This window comes from Mus caroli, unplaced genomic scaffold, assembly GCF_978045245.1.
Source record: "Mus caroli unplaced genomic scaffold, Mus_caroli_1 scaffold_14, whole genome shotgun sequence".
Taxonomy (NCBI): Eukaryota; Metazoa; Chordata; class Mammalia; order Rodentia; family Muridae; genus Mus; species Mus caroli.
This window is the reverse complement of record NW_028227269.1, coordinates 106,475,454-106,494,221: the sequence shown is the minus strand read 5'-3', so window position 1 is coordinate 106,494,221 and position 18,768 is coordinate 106,475,454. Positions and strand designations below refer to the sequence as shown.

The 18,768-nt window shown below is 47.2% G+C and overlaps 1 protein-coding gene across 4 annotated transcripts in view; it reads right to left on the bottom strand.

Annotated features, from left to right (window-relative positions):
- The window catches only part of Eml1 (EMAP like 1), a 167,416-nt gene that overhangs the window by 62,453 nt on the left and 86,195 nt on the right, over positions 1-18,768 (bottom strand). For all 4 annotated transcript variants that reach the window (XM_029484428.2, XM_085830649.1, XM_021178557.3 and 1 more), the window contains exons 2-3: positions 10,025-10,207; positions 2,420-2,552 (exon numbers count right to left, since the gene is read on the bottom strand). In XM_029484428.2, the coding sequence (XP_029340288.1) occupies positions 2,420-2,552; positions 10,025-10,207 (316 nt within the window). The remainder of the gene's footprint in view (positions 1-2,419; positions 2,553-10,024; positions 10,208-18,768) is intronic.

The window sequence follows — 18,768 nt, the reverse complement described above, 5'->3', positions numbered from 1 at the left end:
CTCTACAGGTTTGCTGTATTCTTTGTGTGGTGTGTGTGTGTGTGTGTATGGGTGGTGTGGTATGTATGTGTGTGTGCTTGTGTATGTGTGTATGCTTGGGGGGGGGTGTGTGTATGGGTGGTGTGGTATGTATGTGTGTATGCTTGGGGGGTGTATGCTTGGTGTATGTGTGTGTGTATGCTTGGTGTGTGTGGTGTGGTGTGGTATATGGTGTGTCTATGCTTGGTGTGTGTGGTGTGGTATGTGTGTGTGTGTCTATGCTTGGTGTGTGTGGTGTGATGAGGTGTGTGTGTGTGTATGCTTGGTGTGTGTGGTGTGATGAGGTGTGTGTGTATGCTTGGTGTGTGTGGTGTGATGAGGTGTGTGTGTATGCTTGGTGTGTGTGGTGTGGTGTGGTGTGGTGTGGTATATGGTGTGTCTATGCTTGGTGTGTGTGGTGTGATGAGGTGTGTGTGTATGTTTGGTGTGTGTGGTGTGGTGTGGTGTGGTATATGGTGTGTCTATGCTTGGTGTGTGTGGTGTGATGAGGTGTGTGTGTATGTTTGGTGTGTGTGGTGTGGTGTGGTGTGGTATATGGTGTGTCTATGCTTGGTGTGTGTGGTGTGATGAGGTGTGTGTGTATGCTTGGTGTGTGTGGTGTGGTGTGATGTGGTATATGGTGTGTCTATGCTTGGTGTGTGTGGTGTGATGAGGTGTGTGTGTGTATGCTTGGTGTGTGTGGTATGGTATGGTATGTGTGTGTGTCTATGCTTGGTGTGTGTGGTGTGGTATGTGTGTGTGTCTATGCTTGGTGTGTGTGGTGTGATGAGGTGTGTGTGTGTGTATGCTTGGTGTGTGTGGTGTGGTATGTATGTGTGTGTGTGGTGTGGTATGGTATGTGTGTGTGTCTATGCTTGGTGTGTGTGGTGTGGTATGTGTGTGTGTGATGTGATATGTGTGTGTGTGTATATGCTTGGTGCATGTGGTATGGTATGTGTATGTATGGTGTGGTGTGGTATGTGTGTGTATGCTTGGTGTGTAGTGTGGTATGTGGGTGTATGCTTGGTGTATGTGTGTGAGAGAGATATGTGTATGCTTGGTGTGTATGTATATGTGTTTGTATGGTGTGGGGTGTGAGTGTGTGTGTGTGTATGCTTGGTATGTATGTGTGTGTGGTGTGGTATGTGTGTTGTATGGTGCATGTGTGTTTGATGAGTATGCTCTTGTGTATGTCTGGGGGTATGTTTTGAGTGTGTGTGTGGTATGGTGTGGTGTGGTATATGTGAGGTGTGGTGTGTGTATATTGCATTTGTGTTTATGTGTGTGTAGTATGGTGTGGTGTGGTATATGTGAGGTGTGGTGTGTGTATATTGCATTTGTGTTTATGTGTGCATATACTTCCAGGTAGTTGAAATCAGAAGTCTTCCCTGATTACTCTCCACCTTATTCATTGAGGCAGGGTCTCTCAGGTAAACCTAGAGCTCACGGAGAAGGTTAGTCTGGCTGGCCTGTGGGGTAGCTCTTGTCTTTGATTTCCAGATACTGGCTGCCTTCCTACCCAGCGTTTACGTGGGTTCCTGGGATTTGAACCACACAGGCAGTGTTTTAGCCTCTGCACCACTTCCCAGCCCTCTGTTATACTCTCACAACACACCTGAGGTAGCGTTTCAGAGGAATTTCTTTTTTTTTTAAAAAAAGATTTATTTATTTATTATATATAAGTACACTGTAGCTGTCTTCAGACACTCCAGAAGAGGGCGCCAGATCTCATTGTGGATGGTTGTGAGCCACCATGTGGTTGCTGGGATTTGAACTCTGGACCTTCGGAAGAGCAGTCGGGTGCTCTTACCCACTGAGCCATCTCACCAGCCCGAGGAATTTCTTCAAAGCTAGCTACACTATAAAATGAGTGAGTATTTAACTTTCTATAGTCTAAAAATTAATACTGATTATAAAAGACAACATTGAAATGCAATAATCAATAAGTTGTCAAGAAGTTGAACGTGAACTGTGATCTCTCTGAAGATAACACAGGTGTCTAGAATCCCACTCTTAGGCCCAATTTGAAAGAATGAGTTTACCCAAATCTTACCAATAAAACTTAAAGGTTTCTATGGCAATATGAGTTTTGCTATGTTGCATGGAGGGATGTGAGTTGGAATCCTAGTTGTTTTTATAAAGAACGGTAAGCAAAAATACTTACCCCATACAACTGTCTTGGCTGAGACTTCATAAGCACAACCTTAGATATGAAGCAGATACAATGTTACCTACCGTTCCTGGATTGCAAGGCATCAAAGCCTGAGCTTCTGCAAGCCTCAAATCAGATGAGACCACAAGCATCTTATGAGAAAGGGACGTGCTCCTTCTAGTCCCCCAAAGAACTGCTTTGAGAAGTCAGGTGTGTGGGGAGGGAGAGGGGGTTCTTCAAGTGACCTACCTTTTGGTTACCGGCACAACTATTTCTTTCCTGGCCCCGGAGGGTGATGGGAGGGAGGCACTGGGTTTCTTTGGTAACACGGTGCCATTGTTGACGGTGGTTCTCAATGGCAGGGTCTGCCCCAGTGGCCTCGCTGCAACAGAAGCATAGGATGGAGTCAGAACGTTGCCCATAGCAGCAGGAACGATCCACAGAGCCCAAGCTGAGTGGAACCAACCTGCACAGGTGACTTCAATTCTAAAAGCCAGCAAAGTAGCAGGGGTACAAAGGCAAGTGGTGGGACTATCAGCAATGATGACCAAACTATGACCCTAGATAGCATCCTCACCCTACACAGATATTAACTCACAAGCGATGAGAAGCACAAAGGTGAACATCTCTGCAGAAGCAAGCATTGAAGGGCTTAGTAATCTCCTGTCCCTCCTCTCCTGCTCCTCCTCGTCCCATGCTCCTCCTCCTCCCCTGCTCCTCCTCCTCCCCTGCTCCTCCTCTTGCTTTTCCTCCTGTTCTTCCTTCCCTGCTCCTCCCCTTGGTCCCCCTCATGTTCCTTTTCCTCCCCTGCTCCTCTTCCTCCTCCTTAGTTCCTGCTGTTCCTCCTCCCCTACTCCCCCTCCCCTGCTCCCCCTCCCCTGCTCCCCCTGCTCTGCTCTTCCTCCCCTGCTCCTCCTCCCCTGCTCTTCCTCCCCTGCTCCTCCTCCCCTGCTCTTCCTCCCCTGCTCCTCCTCCCCTGCTCCTCCTCCCTTGCTCCTCCTCCTCCCCTGTTCTTCCTCCTGCTCCTCCTCTCCTGCTCTTCCTCCCCTGCTCCTCCTCCCCTGCTCCTCCTCTCCTGCTCCTCCTCCCCTGCTCCTCCTCCTGCTCTTCCTCCCCTGCTCCTCCTCCCCTGCTCCTCCTCTCCTGCTCCTCCTCCCCTGCTCTTCCTCCTGCTCTTCCTCCCCTGCTCTTCCTCCCCTGCTCCTCCTCCCTTACTCCTCCTCCTCCTCCCCTGTTCTTCCTCCTGCTCCTCCTCTCCTGCTCCTCCTCCCCTGCTCTTCCTCCTGCTCTTCCTCCTCTGCTCTTCCTCCCCTGCTCCTCCTCCCTTGCTCCTCCTCCCCCCCTGCTCTTCCTCCCCTGCTCCTCCTCCCCTGCTCCCCTTCCCCGGCTCCTGCTCCTCACTTCCTGCCAATCCTTCTCCTGTTCTTTCTCCTTCTCTTCCTCCCCTTCTCTTCCTCCCCTGTCCCCTCTCCACTCCTGCTCCCTCTCCACTCCCTAGTCTCCCTGCCTCCCAAGCACTTACATTATGGATATGCACCTCTGTGTCGAGCTCGCACAGTGCACAGCGTTGCGTGCGGATCAAACCCGGGGCTTGTGTGTGCTACATAAGCACCCAACCAACCGAGCCACTTCCTTAACGCAACGATGCTTCTGCTGCTTAAAATATGGTTCTGTTCTGTTTTCATTTCTCTCCCTGTGATAAAATACTCAGGCCAAAGGTAGCATAGCAGAAGAGAGGGTGAGTTTGGTTTATAGTTCCAAGTCACAGTCCATCGCTGAGGGGAAGTCAAAGCCAGAACTCAAGCAGTCAGCCATGACACATCCACAGAGATGGGAAGGGAGAAGAGAACAAGTCCACAACAGCTTCTGTGTCTTCTCTCAGCTCTACCCTCTCATAGCATTCGAGACATCCTACCCAGGGGATGGTGATGTTACATGGACCCTCCTTCATCAACTGACAATCGAGACAGTCTCTCACACACATGGCCACAGGCCAACTTGCCCTAGACAATTCCTCAACTGAAGCTGTCCTCTCCGGTGATTGTAGTCAGGGCAAGCTAATAGTTAAACCTCACCATCACGGGGACTGGAGAGATGGCCCTGAGGTTAGGAGCACTGGTTGCTCTTGCAGAGGACTTGGGTTCCATTCCTCAAATCCACAGTGGCTCACAACCATCCACAACTCCAGTTACAAAGGATCCAATACCTTCCTCTGACCTCCTTGGGCACCAGGCATACATTTGTCACATACACACATACACAGACAAAACACTCTTACCCATAAAAAATTTTAAAATAAAACTAATAAATATCAAAAGCCTGACCCATAACGGGGAGGATTGACAATGCGGGTCTCATTGAGAACTTTACAAGTTTGTCAAAGAAATTTAAAGAAGACAGAAACACAAATTATAGGTTGGAAAAAAATGCATGTCTGATAAATTATGTACCTGATAAAGGTACATAAAGGACTTGTATAAAGTGTAAGAATTCTGAACATTCAACAGTAAGAAAACAGATGGCCCAATTTTTAAGAAATAATGAACAAAAGATAAGAAGAGACACCTCACTAAAGGTCTTCAGGTGGCAAATGGACACACGAAAAGATGGCTAACATCACTGTCATTAGGAAATGCAAATTAAAACACTAATGAACTAGCTCTATACAGCTATTCAAATGGCTGAAATCCCAAAACCAAGAAGAAACAGCAATCGCAAGCCAGCAGGAGCCACAGAAACGCACATGCTTTGATAACAGGATGATAAATGGTGACACTACTTTGGAATACAGTTTGGCAATGTCTTATAAAGCTAAATATAATCTTACCATATGATCTGGTAATCATTCTAACACTAAGTATTTACCTAATTGTCTGAAAACTTATGTCTACACAGACCTGCATGTAAACGTTTATAGCAGTTTTAGTCACAATTGTCAAAAACTAGAAGGAACCAAGATGTCCTCCCACAGGTAAAATGGATAGGCAAGCTGGCCTATCCAACAGCAGACTGCTTCAGTGATCAAAGTAAACGGACTGCCTGTAACACACACGGGTCAGACGTCTGAGTGAGGGTGATTGCTAGCATTAACTGTGAACTTAACAGAATCTAGAACCAGCTGGTCCTGAGAGTGCCTGTGGGCTTACATTAGGTTCATTGAAGTGGGAAGACCTGCTCACTGTGGGTGGAACCATCCCCTGGCTGGGACCCTGAACAGTGCAACAGCAGACAAACAGGATTCAGTAGTGGTCTGTGTTCATTGGTCTCTGCTTCCTGATTGGGGACACAGTGTGGCCCATCAAGTTCACCTGACCCCACCCACTTGGTGGGTGCAAAGTGACCTGACCTGTGCTTGCTCCAGCACTGATCTGGTCAGGAGGGGAGGGGCTGGGAGGAGGGGGAGGGGAGGGCATGAGACTGCCTCTCTGCCCCACTGTCCACAATGTTCTGGAGCTCTGGGGACCACACTGAGCACAGCTGGATATAGCACTGTCAGCCTTGGTTGTCCTCTTGTCCTTACTATTCTGGCTGTCACACCCTTTTCTGGGATTCCTATCAGGTGTGATGCTATTTTTTGGTTGTCAACTTGACATCTGGAATTAACTAAAATCTGAGCAGCAGGGTACACCTATTAGGGATCTTCTTCTTCTTCTTCTTCTTCTTCTTCTTCTTCTTCTTCTTCTTCTTCTTCTTCTTCTTCTTCTTCTTCTTCTTCTTCTTCTTCTTCTTCTTCCTCTTCTTCTTCCTCTTCCTCCTCTTCCTCTTCTTCTTCTTCTTTATTATTATTATTAAATTGTTTGAAGTGGGAAGATCCACTATTTTTGTTCTTTTTTGTTTTGTTTTGCAAGACCAGATTTCTTGATGTACTCATTTTGTAGACCAGGCTGGCCTGGACTCAGAGATCTACCTGCTTTTACCTCCCAGATGCTGAGGTTAAAAGTGTGTTCCAATCCACGCGGCAAAGGAGAGACCCACTTTTAATCTGGCTCTCTTGAGGTGAGACTATCCACCTTTAGTGGGCGATACCTTCTGGGGCAGCCTACAAGGCCATGGCGGGAGGAGGAAGCTTTACTCTTTGCCTGCTTGCTCTCGCCTTGCTAGCAGATCTACTTCATCACTGGTGTTAGAACCTACTTCGTCAGGACCCCAGGATATACAGAAGACCAGGTTAGACATCCAGCTTTGTGGACTGAACAACTTCTGCATTCTTGGACTGTCTGTTGGTAGACAGCCATTTTTTGGACTACCTGGACCACAGCCTGTAATCCACATGGCCCTCCATGTCTACGGGTTCAATGCCCGGGGCTCTTCCAACTAAAGACACACAATGGTTTTTAATGTTTTCTTTTTCTTGCTATTATTCCTTGAACAACAGGATTCATAGCATTTATGACATACATGTGACAGTGACGCAGAGGTGATTTCGATTATAAAGAAGAGACTGGGTTGTATGTAAAACATTTTGCCATTATGTGTGAGGGACCTGAGAAGCCTCCGGTTTGGGTATTTTGTGGGCCCCGGAAAAGGTCCTTGGGCATATGGAGAGATAGATGTATCTGTCAGTCAGCTCACATTGTATTTCAATAACATGAGATGGAGAGATGGTGCAGCAGTTAAAGGCATGCACGAATCTTTCACGGGACCTGAGTTTGGTTACCAGTATCCACGTTGGGTGGCTCACCTGCTAACTGCCTGTTAACTGCAGCTTCAGGATATCCAACATCCTCCTATGGCCTTTGGGGCACCTGCACTCATACGCACAAACAAACCCCACATAGATAGACACACACTTGGACGTAATTTAAAATACAAATAATATCATTTTTAAAAGATACAGTAGAGAACAAACAAGGTAAGCATCCCTGAATAGACACACCCAACACCCAACATGTGCACACACACACACCACACATACACACACACACATACACACACCACACACATACATACACACACACACACATACACACACACACCACAGATCGTGGGAAAGGAATAATACAGTTTCCTGTCTCCCAGTTACTGGGAGAAATGATTTCCTGATGTCCAGGGAACATTAAGATAGAAGATATCCTTCTGCTTCATAAAATGTTAAGTGCTTAAAAAAAAAATCACATCTTAATCGTTCCTAGAGGTAAATGCAGGGATGACACAAGAATAACTTCTCAGATAAAGGAAGCACCGCAAATACTGAGGTGGAAGCACCATCAAGGACAAGATGGATGCAAGCCAGGCCTCATGGGGACTGACAGGTATGTGTGAACACAGAGCAGAGACCCTTGGGGCACACAGGGCTGATCTAACCATCAACCGGGATATGCCAATACCCTGTCTAAGCTCCAACTTCCTTATAACATAAGGCTGGCAGTGCCCGTGTGTCACTGAGAGGGTTAGGAACAAGAACTGAAAGTCCCTAGCACGAAGATGAGGTTTGATACCCTGGCTTCAGTTCTACTGCTGGGATAAAAACACCCTGACAAAAAGCCGCTTATGAAGAAAGGGTTTATTTCAGCTCACAGTTCCAGGCATCGCCGGCCATAGCAGGGAAATCAATGCAGGAACGTGAGGCGCTGGTCACACCACAGTCACAGTCAAGATCAGAGAGAGGAACGGTGCATGCTGGTCCTGGCTTGCCTCTTCTACAGTCTCTCCTACAGTCCAGGACCCAAAACCACAGCTCTGTAAAATTCAGGCCCAGCCCCCAGAGCCTCAGATGCGTAGCTCCGCCCCCAGATCTTCCAATGCCTAGCTCCGCCCCCTCCCCATGACGTAGTGTAGGGCCGTGGCGCCCCTCAAGATGTGTGTCTCCCACTCTCCTGATTTCCTTTCATTTCTCAGTGACTTTCAAGCCGATGACGATTTCCACTTGTGAAATCGGCACACAGCGAGGTGTTAGGTAACCGTGAAAAAGTCATCTCTTTCCAGTTTGTCACTCATCACTTATCGTCAAGTAAAATAAAAATCCTGCGTGAACCCTGTCTGTTCTTTCCCTGACTCTTCAAAAATAAGGAGATTTTGGAAACCCAGAGCCTTCTTTCAAGGCACCCTTCGGGACACTGTCGTCATCAGATCTATTTGTGGAAAGTTTAGCGGGTCATGAACGTCTAAAATAACTGGGTTTCTAGTCCGAAATACCCCCAACTGCTTTGGAACTTAGAAGCAAAGGTCACTGGAAAGGATTATTCAAAATGCAGAGCTGAGGGTAGTGTGTGCCTCTGATGTAGTTCCGCACTCAGATGTCAGGAAGGACAAGGGATGGGTCCCTTTCCATAGAGGGGAGACCTAGCCAAGGGGTGAGAAGGCAAGGCTTGAGAGAGGCCAAGGAGATTAGATGTTAGACAGCCCTCTCCTGACTCCAGTGACAATCCAAGCTTCCAGGAAACAAGGAGAGAAAGAGCCGGGCAGTGGTGGCACACTCCTTTAATTCCAGCACTTGGGAGGCAGAGGCAGGCGGATTTCTGAGTTCAAGGCCAGCCTGGTCTACAAAGTGAGTTCCAGGACAACCAGGGCTACACAGAGAAACCCTGTCACAAAAAAAACAACAAGAACAACAACAACAACAAAAACAAAACAAAACAAGGAGAGAGGGGGAGAGGAAGGGAGAGGAAAAGGGGAAGAAGGGTGGAGAGGGAGGGGGAGGGGAGGGAGAGAGAACACCTGCACAGGTGAGTTCATGTCCCTTGCTTTTAAACACAAGATCTCCCATTGGCCTGAAGCTTGCCAAGTAGGCTAGGCCAACTTGACACCCAGGAAGCCATCTTCTTCTCTAGCACTAGAACCATAACCTGTAAACCCATGCCACCTCATGCAGTAGGGACTGTCCTCTGGTCTTCACTCTTGCATAGCAAGTACTTTACTGACTTAGCTATCTCCATGGTTCAAGAAAGGTTTGTTCTTGTTCTTGTTTTATTTTGGAGACAGGGTCTCTCTGTGTAGTCCTGACTGTCTTAGAAGCCACAGAGCTCCACCTGCCTCTGCTTTCTGACCGCTGAAATTAAAGGTGCACACCACCACGCTTCACCCAGCGAAGAAAGGCATTGCAAAGGGACTCTAACATACTACAACCTCAGGGGGTCTTAACCAGGGGAAGCTCACTGCCTGGATGGGACAGCCAGAAAATCAACTCTGGCGAAAGATGAGCCACTGCCCTCAGAAGTAAATGTCAGGGCACTGATATGCACGAGGTGAAGGGCATTATGACAACTTTAGTTTCTGAAATGCGAAGGCTCCATCACTACAAAGTTACTTCACATGAGCTCCACCTTTGTAGGCTGTGTCCTGGGAGGGGCAGGAAATAATGGCTTGAATTGACCAGAAACCCACTGGTACAGACCTCTGCTGAAGGCTGTGTCCCCACAGGTAGTACAAGGGTCTCAAAAGCAGCCAAAGACATACACTAAAAGAAACCGAGCAAACCGGCCAGCTAGATGCCTCTGGACTCAGCTTTCTAAAGAGGGCCTCCCACATCTACACCCAGACTGAGTGAGGGGCCGCCGTGCGTCACATGACTTTCGTGTGCTTTGGTATAAGCCGAGGACACAGGAAGAGATGGGATATACCAGTGGGCTTTCTGGGTGGAACCTCCAGAAAGGGCTGAGGCTTTCTCAGTCAGCACTCTCTGTTCATGCAAACTTAACTGTCCTCAGTGGTCCATGTGCATGGTCTCTTCCTTGACTCAAAGAGCATTTAGGGACCGTCTACAAAGTCACACCTCAGCACCACACAGGACAACTCACCCACAGCACACCAACAAAGACTGTCGACCTTAGTGAGATTGGTTCAGTGGGTGGGGCTCAGGGCATTTTGGTTTGAAGTCAGTTTTGGGGTGAGTCACGGATGCTGCCTCATGCCCACCTTTGGTAGGTCCTTTCCTGTTCAGCACAGCCTGTTGCTCCTCCGTGATGTTCAGCCTCCGAACCACGTCGGCCAGCGCTGACTTGAGCAGTTGAATGTCATCCTCCTGCATCTGGACGCGCTGCTCCAGAGAGGCGATGCGGTCTGACACCTCCATGCTGCTGGCAGCAGAAGCGCTGTCATCTAGACCAGAGAGAAGTGTCAGGTGAGTGACGTACAGCCCATGACAACCAGATCCGGCACCCACAGGGACACCGCTTGCACGTGATACACTCTGCCGACCTAAGACGATGGTTTGTTGGCAGAATCACGTGAGACGGTTCACTTTATGGACGTTTCTTTCTTCCTCCCATTACCAGCATCACGCATGCTCCATGGGCTTGCCACGTTTAACGTCTAAACTGGCACTTCATCTTTCTAAGTGCAAGCCTGTTTCTTTGCTTGCTCAGTGGTACTAGGGAACCTAGAGGATCCAAGTGATGTCAGACTCTGTTTACATCAAGTCCTCAACATTGCAGAACCCTTTGCCTACTCCTCTTGCCTTTATCCATTGGTGCTAGTTGACCAGAAGTTTGTGGTCAGAGGACCACACTGCCCATTGGTGTGCTAAGCCTGTAGCCACTCAGCCTCTTGAAACCAAAGCAGGTCTATCTGAATCCATCTTGCATCTCTAAAATCCTCCCCAAACCATGGCCACACAGTGCTAGCTATGCAGATGGAGATGAACCCAGATCAAGGGGAGAATGTCCATAGCAACACCAGACGTGGCCCTCAGAGCTTCAGATGCAGAGCACAGGCCCAGATCAGCACAGACTGGGGAAATATGGTTCCACTCTTTGAAGGACAAAGCATTGGGTGGTCAAATCTGTCTGGTAAAGAAATCCTTATGTAACAGCTATGGATGTCACCTTATCCAGAGGCACAGTTCCCAGCCCCTGGACATCTTCCTTGTCTCTACCACCTCATTTTTAGAATCTTCCTCCTCACTGACTACATACCTACCACACCAACTTCCCTGCAGAGGTGTGAATGAGAATGGCCCCATACCCTCAGATATTTGAATACTTAGTCCCTAGTTGGTGGAACTATTTGGGAAGGATTAGGGGGTGTGGTTGTGTTGGAGGTATGTCACTGGCGGGTGGGCTTTGAAGTTTCAAAAACTTAGTGGCATTGGTAGTGTGCTCTGTGTCTTGTGGATCAAGATGTGAGCTCTTGACCACGGGTCCAGCTACCTGCTGCCATGGCCACTCTGCCAGTTGTAGACTCTAACCCTCTGGAACTGCTAGCTCAATTAAACTCTTCCTTTTATAAGTTACCTTGAGCATGGTGTTTTATCATAGTAATAAAAACCCTAAGTTAAACCCTAACCTAAAACTCCCCATAGAGCTTTAAGAAATTGTGTGTGTGTGTGTGTGTGTGTGTGTGTGCGTGCACACGAGTGCACTCATACATGCCATGGCACATTTGGAAGTCAGAGGACAACTTTTCCAGATCTAGTCTCTCCTACCACATGGGTCCTGCTGATGATCCATCTCATGGCCCAACAGACACACTTTAGATACAAAGATAAAAATAGTATCATATAAATAAAATTAAAAAAGCAAAGAGCCATGTCACAGCAAAAAGGGGTGTCAATTGTAAGGAAGATGAAACAGGTATTACCATGTATAGCAACTCTAGCGGAAGAGACAGAGCCTTCCTTCTGTTACAATCAGCACACACTGTGGAGTCAAACCATTGGCGTTGAAATTCCAGCTCTGCTCCTCACCAGATACCTCAACTTCTCCACCAGAAAAGTAGGGACATCAGTACATACGTCAGCCTGTTATTGTGACAGTCGATGGGCTCCGTATCAGCTTCACTTACAGTATATTATACAAGCTAATGTATACATGTACTGGCTAGTTTTGTGTCAACTTGACACAGGCTGGAGTTATCACAGAGAAAGGAGCTTCAGTTGGGGAAATGCCTCCATGAGATCCAACTGTAAGGCATTTTCTCAATTAGTGATCAAGGGGGGAGGTCCCCTTGTGGGTGGTGCCATCTCTGGGCTGGTAGTCTTGGTTCTATAAGAGAGCAGGCTGAGCAAGCCAGGGGAAGCAAGCCAGTAAAGAACATCCCTCCATGGCCTCTGCATCAGCTCCTGCTCCCTGACCTGTCTGAGTTCCAGTCCTGACTTCCTTGGTGATGAACAGCAGTATGGAAGTGTAAGCTGAATAAACCCTTTCCTCCCCAGCTTGCTTCTTGGTCACGATGTTTGTGCAGGAATAGAAACCCTGACTAAGACAATACATGTGTGCTATAACTAAGCTTGATTATCAATATTATTAACAGAATATCAGAGTTAATTTGAATTTAAAATTTCAAAATTCCAGAATACTGTCTGAACAGTTTTAAAACTTTGTTCTACTTTTAATTACATGTCAGTGTGTGGGTACACACCAGCAAAGGGTGTTGGATCCCCTGGAGGAGACAATACAGGCAGTTCTGAATGGTGATTGGCCCACTGTGTGCTAGGAACTGAACTTGAGTCCTCTGGTAGTGTAGTGCATTCTATTAATCACTGAGTCAGCTCTCTAGCCCCTTTCTGATCTATCTATCTATCTATCTATCTATCTATCTATCTATCTATCTATCTATCTATCTACCTATCTCTATCAACCTATCTATCATCTATCTATCTATTTATCATCTATCTATCTCTTTATCATCTATCTACCTGTCTGTCTGTCTATCTATATATGTATTTGGTTTTTTTTCAGACAGGATTTCTTTTTTTTATTAAAGATTTATTTATTATATGTAAGTACACTGTAGCTGTCTTCAGATACCCCAGAAGAGAGCATCAGACCTCATTATGGATGGTTGTGAGCCACCATGTGGTTGCTGGGATTTGAACTCAGGACCTTCGGAAGAGCAGTCAGTGCTCTTACTCACTGAGCCATCTCTCCAGCCCCCAGACAGGATTTCTCTTTGTAATCCTGACTGTTCTCAAACTCACTCTATAGACCGGGTTGGCCTCGAACTCAGAGATCCACCTGCCTCTGCCTCTGGAGTGCTGGAACTAAAGGCATTTATCACCAATACCCGAGTCTTTCTAAACACTTTTGTGCAAGGAAGAATTCATATTTTAGAGCTAGAGAGATGGAAACAAGATACAGTAGAGAGAGCACAGCCCGGGCACACACAGTAGGGTTCTTGATCTTGATCATTAACCCTGGCAAGTAACTTGACCACTCCAGGCCCAATTTTCCTGCCTCTGGTGTTCTCATGAGAATGAATGTTAATGTGTACCTAACATCTAGTATTAACACACTGATGGCCTGGAGACACTCACACAGTGGTAGTGTGGTGTATCCACATAAGGGCGGAACATCCATCCCCTATCTGAACTCGTTCGGACCAGGAATGTTTCCAGTCTTGAAGTTTTTCAGGCCTGTGTTTCACTGAGTGGCCATGGCAAATGTCTGAAATCTAAAATACACCATGGTGATACTCCAACAGTTTCGGCTTCCAGAGCCTTTTCTACTTTGAATTTTCAGATGAGGAATAATCTCGATGTGTAGCCCACTGCTGCTAACTTTATTGTTATCACAACAGAAAGCAAAGCCTGACCTTTGGAGACCCTGGCCATGCCAGTTGCCTGAAGTAAATCTACAAACTGCAGCGCCCAGCCCCGTGAGGTCACCTAGACTGCTGTCAGCCCAGTGACAACCTCAAGACAGAGTGTGGTTGACAAGACTGGAGTCCTCACAAGCAGTACAGAGAGTGGTAGACACAAGGAGTGTGTCCCCACCCAGCCTCCCTCTCCCACCTCAGTCAAGAGCAGAGCCCTGCTGACACCAGACAGGCTCTGTCCCTGTTTCCAGAAACAAAAAGACAACCTTATAGTTCCCCTTCCTTACTGCTGTTCCCAGGGAGCTACTCATGATTATAAGAATTAAGCTTAATCAATGACTTTCATAGCTGTGAAAATGGCATAAAAGGTAGCTTGTCTGTTTCATCCTCTATCTATCTATCTATCTATCTATCTATCTATCTATCTATCTATGCTTTTCTGAGACAGTGTTTCATCCTATTTATTTGCTTAGGTTTTTTGAGATGGGCTTTTTCATCCTATTTGAAAGGTCAAGGAATAATAGGGATTTTGTCCTTGTTAATCTTAAAAGAGGAGACTAGGGCCTGTCTCCCTGTTAAGGTGCTCACCCTTTATCTGCCAGCCCCAGCATCATAGCCTCTGATGCACAGTGCCTTGTCTCTGCCTATAGGACATCCTTGCACTGAGCTGTCAACCCACATCTCAGATGAGAACAAATCTCCCAGGTCTCACCCAAGGCCATGGTGTGGCAGTGGCAGAGCCAATGATAAACCCCAAGTTCTACACCAGAGAGGCTGCTTATCCAAATGACAAACACTCGTCCCCAACCATGAGCTTTTGACAGGTATTGCTTAAGAGAAAAAAAGCCCAGGGAGGAAGAACTGGGAAGAGGGATCAGCTAATAAATGTCTTGCAGGGCAATTGTAAGGACCTCAGTTTGTATCCCCAGGACCCAGATAAAAGTGGGGTGCAGCAGCCTCTGTAATACCCAGCTGGGGAGATGAAACTAGGTGCATCCCTGGAGTTCCAGGTAAAGTGTGAGACCATTTTAGCTATGTTTCTATTGCTGTGAAGAGACATGACCAAGGCAACTTATAAGAGGGAGCATTTAATTGGAGGCTTGCTTATAGTTTGAGAGGGTGAGGCCATGTCTGTCATGGTGGGGAGCATGGCAGCAAGCAGGCAGGCAGGCAGGCATAGCGCTGATGCAGTAGCTGAGAGTTTGTATCTGATCCACAAGCAGGAGGCAGAGAAAAAGACAATGGACCTGGCAAGGGCTGTTGAAGCCACAAGGCTCACCACTAGTGACTTGTCTCCTCCAGCAAGGCCACACCTCCTAATCCTTCCCAAAGAGTTCCACCACTGGGGATCAAATATTCCAATATGTGAAACTATGAAACCACAACAAAGACTGTCTCAAAATATAAAGCAGAGAACCACTGAAGAAGATACCCAATGTCAACCTTTGACCTCCATGTACACACATACACACACACACACACACACACACTACTTATTGAGATTTAACATTTCATAACAAATCATATATGCAATGATGAAAAAGAAAGTTTTGCTCAATCTTCAGAAAACCATCCCATAACATTTAACTTTCTTTATTATCTATTGTCTGCAGAAAAGTATTTTTATGCTCTGAGACCTAACAGGAAAAGGGACACAAGACATTTTGCATGGAAAGTGGTATACACTTTGTCATTTTAAGGCCAGAACCACGATCCTCCTGTGAGATGCACAGTCCTGGCTGACTGGAGGGGTAGGAGACACCCTGACTGAAGGATTTAAGCTATCTTTCCTCCAGGCCAAAGACAACATGGTCAGTCTGGACCCAGAGTCCTGCTCATCCTGGGGCTGGGTTCTGTCCTTGGAGCAGTGACTCTGAAAGTCGCTTCACAGAAAATTACGTGTGTGGTCCATGTCTCGAGCCAGACGCCATGATGCACAGGAGCTAATGATTTTATGATTAGCCATGAAAGGATTCCACGGTGGCCCTCGACTGATAGAGAGGTTCTGTCAATACCTGCAGGAGGAACTTTGGCAGAGACCCCAGATCTGAAAGAGAGTAAGCTGAGCTTTTGCAAGCAGAGGCTGTGGGTCAGTAGAGACCAGGAGAAAAGATCTCATTCCAAGTAGCAATGTGTGACTGCATCTGATCCAGAAGATCTGTCAGCTCAATTCAGTGAAGTGTTCTCAGGCATTCCCCTGTCTCAGATGAGCTGGGACAACTATTAACACTGCCGCTGTATATCACAGAGACTGACCAACAGGTATCCATAGCAGAAACACAGGAACACAGACATCAGAGCAACATCCGGTTCCCACCATGCCTGAGGGCACAAGGCTGACAAGACAGTGACCTACAGAGAGGCGAGAGTGAGGTCCATATGCAGGTGAGGGAAGAACAGAGATTCAAAACAAACATGAATTCCTACCACTAAGTCACAGGGAAACTGATGGTGTCGCCCCCGTGTGGCTGCAGTGGAGTGTGTGGTAGAATTTTTAGTTCTTTTATCTTGACCCATGTTCTCATACCCTTTGCCTAAGTGTTATCAAGCTAAAAAAGTTCTCCAAAGGCATCATGGGAATCCTTGAAATGTCTGGAAGTCAGTTAAATACTGCAGTGTGATGGAGATGCTGTGCACACACACACATACACACACACACACACACATGCATGCACACACACACACACACACTCACACTCACACAAACCGCATATACTATGCCCACAGAGCCACAGTGATCTCTTCCTAGGGACTCACTCCAAATTGACTTGAGTTCATGGCCAGCTACAACCTCTTCTGCTCATGGACAGCACAGATTTCTGCTTGGTTCTCAGAGCCCTGCTATAGGCTGCAAGGGGCAGAGGTCCAGTTAGATGTATGTAAAGAGAAATGAAGGATAAAACAAAGGTTCTTTCATGTCAAAGCTTATTTCAGACAGGAGCTTTCCTTAGTGAAAAATGGGAAGCAGGATGGTTTTGTGGGTGGCCCTGGTGATGCCTGGATTTTGATGTTAATTCTGCTTTCCCAGGAGGGGTTGTCTGGATGGAGGAATGAGTCACAGACTCAGGTGACTTCTTGTGAACCCTCCCCTGAATGAATAGAGGGACCAATCACTGGATGAGTAGGCGGGACTTCTGGGTTGGACACTTAGAGGAAGCAGGAGAGAGTTAGGGGCTTTTTGGACTGGGCTAGTGAGAGGGCAAGATGTAGCTACTGGTGTCTCCCGACTTACATGGAGAATCCACCAGGATTCACCACCAGAGGATTTAGATTTATTATGGCTTAAAAGATTAGGATTTTAAGCCAGGCATGGTGGTGCACGCCTTTAATCCCAGCACTCGGGAGGCAGAGGCAGGTGGATTTCTGAGTTCGAGGCCAGCCTGGTCTACAAAGTGAGTTCTAGGACAGCCAGGGCTACACAGAGAAACCCTGTCTCAAAAAAAAAAAAAAAAAAAAAAAAAAAAAAGAAAGAAAGAAAGAAAAGAAAAAGAAAAAAAAAAGATTAGGATTCTAGTTGTTGCACCCAGTGATCGATCCAGTTACCGTTGTCTCTGAACTAAGTTTGTGTGGCATTTTCCTTCACGCGGTGGTTTGACTGGGTTCAAGAGAGGGGGTATGGTGGCAAAGTGTGGGTTTGCCAGATGTGCACCACAAAGACTGTGAGGATTTTGAAGCATGGGGCTGGTGTGGTAGTGACCCGCCAGTGGGAACTTGGCGAGCTGGGTGGAGAGATTCTGGAGCTCTGAGTCAGAGAGTCTCCACGAGATGTGAACTGGCCTGCAAGACTGCCGGGGCTGAGAGTAGCAAGGTATAGCACAGGACTTGCCATCCGTGTTTTAATATTTCCTGCAACAGGATGGGGTATAGAGTGCTTACCTAACATATGTGAGCCTCTGGGTTTTATCCCCAGAACCAGTAAATAGAGTAAAAAAGGCAGGGAACACAGTACATTGAGGAGACTGGACATCTGAGAGCTGACTCTGAAATTCCTTGGCATCTAGGAGCTACTAAATAAACCGTGACTGTCTTGGTTAGCCTGGAACAACCAGGGCACGAATCCTGGAAGAGTGACGACCCCTGTGTGAATAGGGGATACAGTGATACCCTGCTGGCTCCTCCCAAGGCTGTCCTGCAGCAGAAAGATCCAGCTTATCCACTATAGAACTAGAAGCCTCGTCCCCACAGCTACTGTCTTTGTTTCTTCAGGACATGAGCTCATGACCATGTCCACTGGAAATGTTCATTCCACTGGAAAGTAAGTACCATGATTTGTTTTCTTCTCTGCTTTTTACCTCAAACCTAGAGCGAGCTCAGCATACCATGGTACATGGCATGCCTGTGTCACAGGAGCAAGCAACATGGCAGGCCCCGGTGTTCATGGAGCTCAGAGTCTATGCACACATACTGTGCCATTTCTTTCTACAAAGAACACAATTGTCAGGGTGGGGTTGTATAGGTTTCTTGATCAAATTTTGTCCATCATAAAGGTTCAGGGTCTGAGAAGGTATATCACACCCAGTCATGGCAAGATCTAACCCAAAGCAGAAGATGCCAAGCTTCCAGTCCTCCTGCTGCACCATGCTCAGCAGAAGGTGCCACCTCTGAACCCTCAGTCAAGCTATTGCTTCCATGAGGCCAGAGCGAGGTTGATGCTGTCCGCACAGGAGGTGGCCGCCTCTATAGCCAGGGACTGGCACAAACATCGGAAAAGTAGCTCCTCCATTGCCACCAGAGTCTCCTAAGTGGTGGTTTTACAAAGAATAAAAGTCAAGTTATAATAAAACAAAGCTAGCTATGCACTGTAAGCCAGTCTGGCACCCTGTGACCCTGTGCTGGCACCCAAGGGTGGGTGGCAAGGTTAGGGGTCTCAACTAGAACGGAAAGGAACCTTGGTCTGCTTCTGAGAGGCAAGGCTCCACAGAAGAACCTTCTGGAACCCACACTTGTCACCACGCTGACACCCAGTGCCGATCCAGAAAACACAGATGGATTGGCCTGGTGACAGCCAGCATGTCTGGTGAGGCAGAGTGGGCCAAAGAAAAGGATGTTGGGAGAGAGAGAGGCTAGAGAGAGGCGTCAGCAGTCTAGGGTGGAGCCCAAAGATGTGAAAATAAAACCAACACATA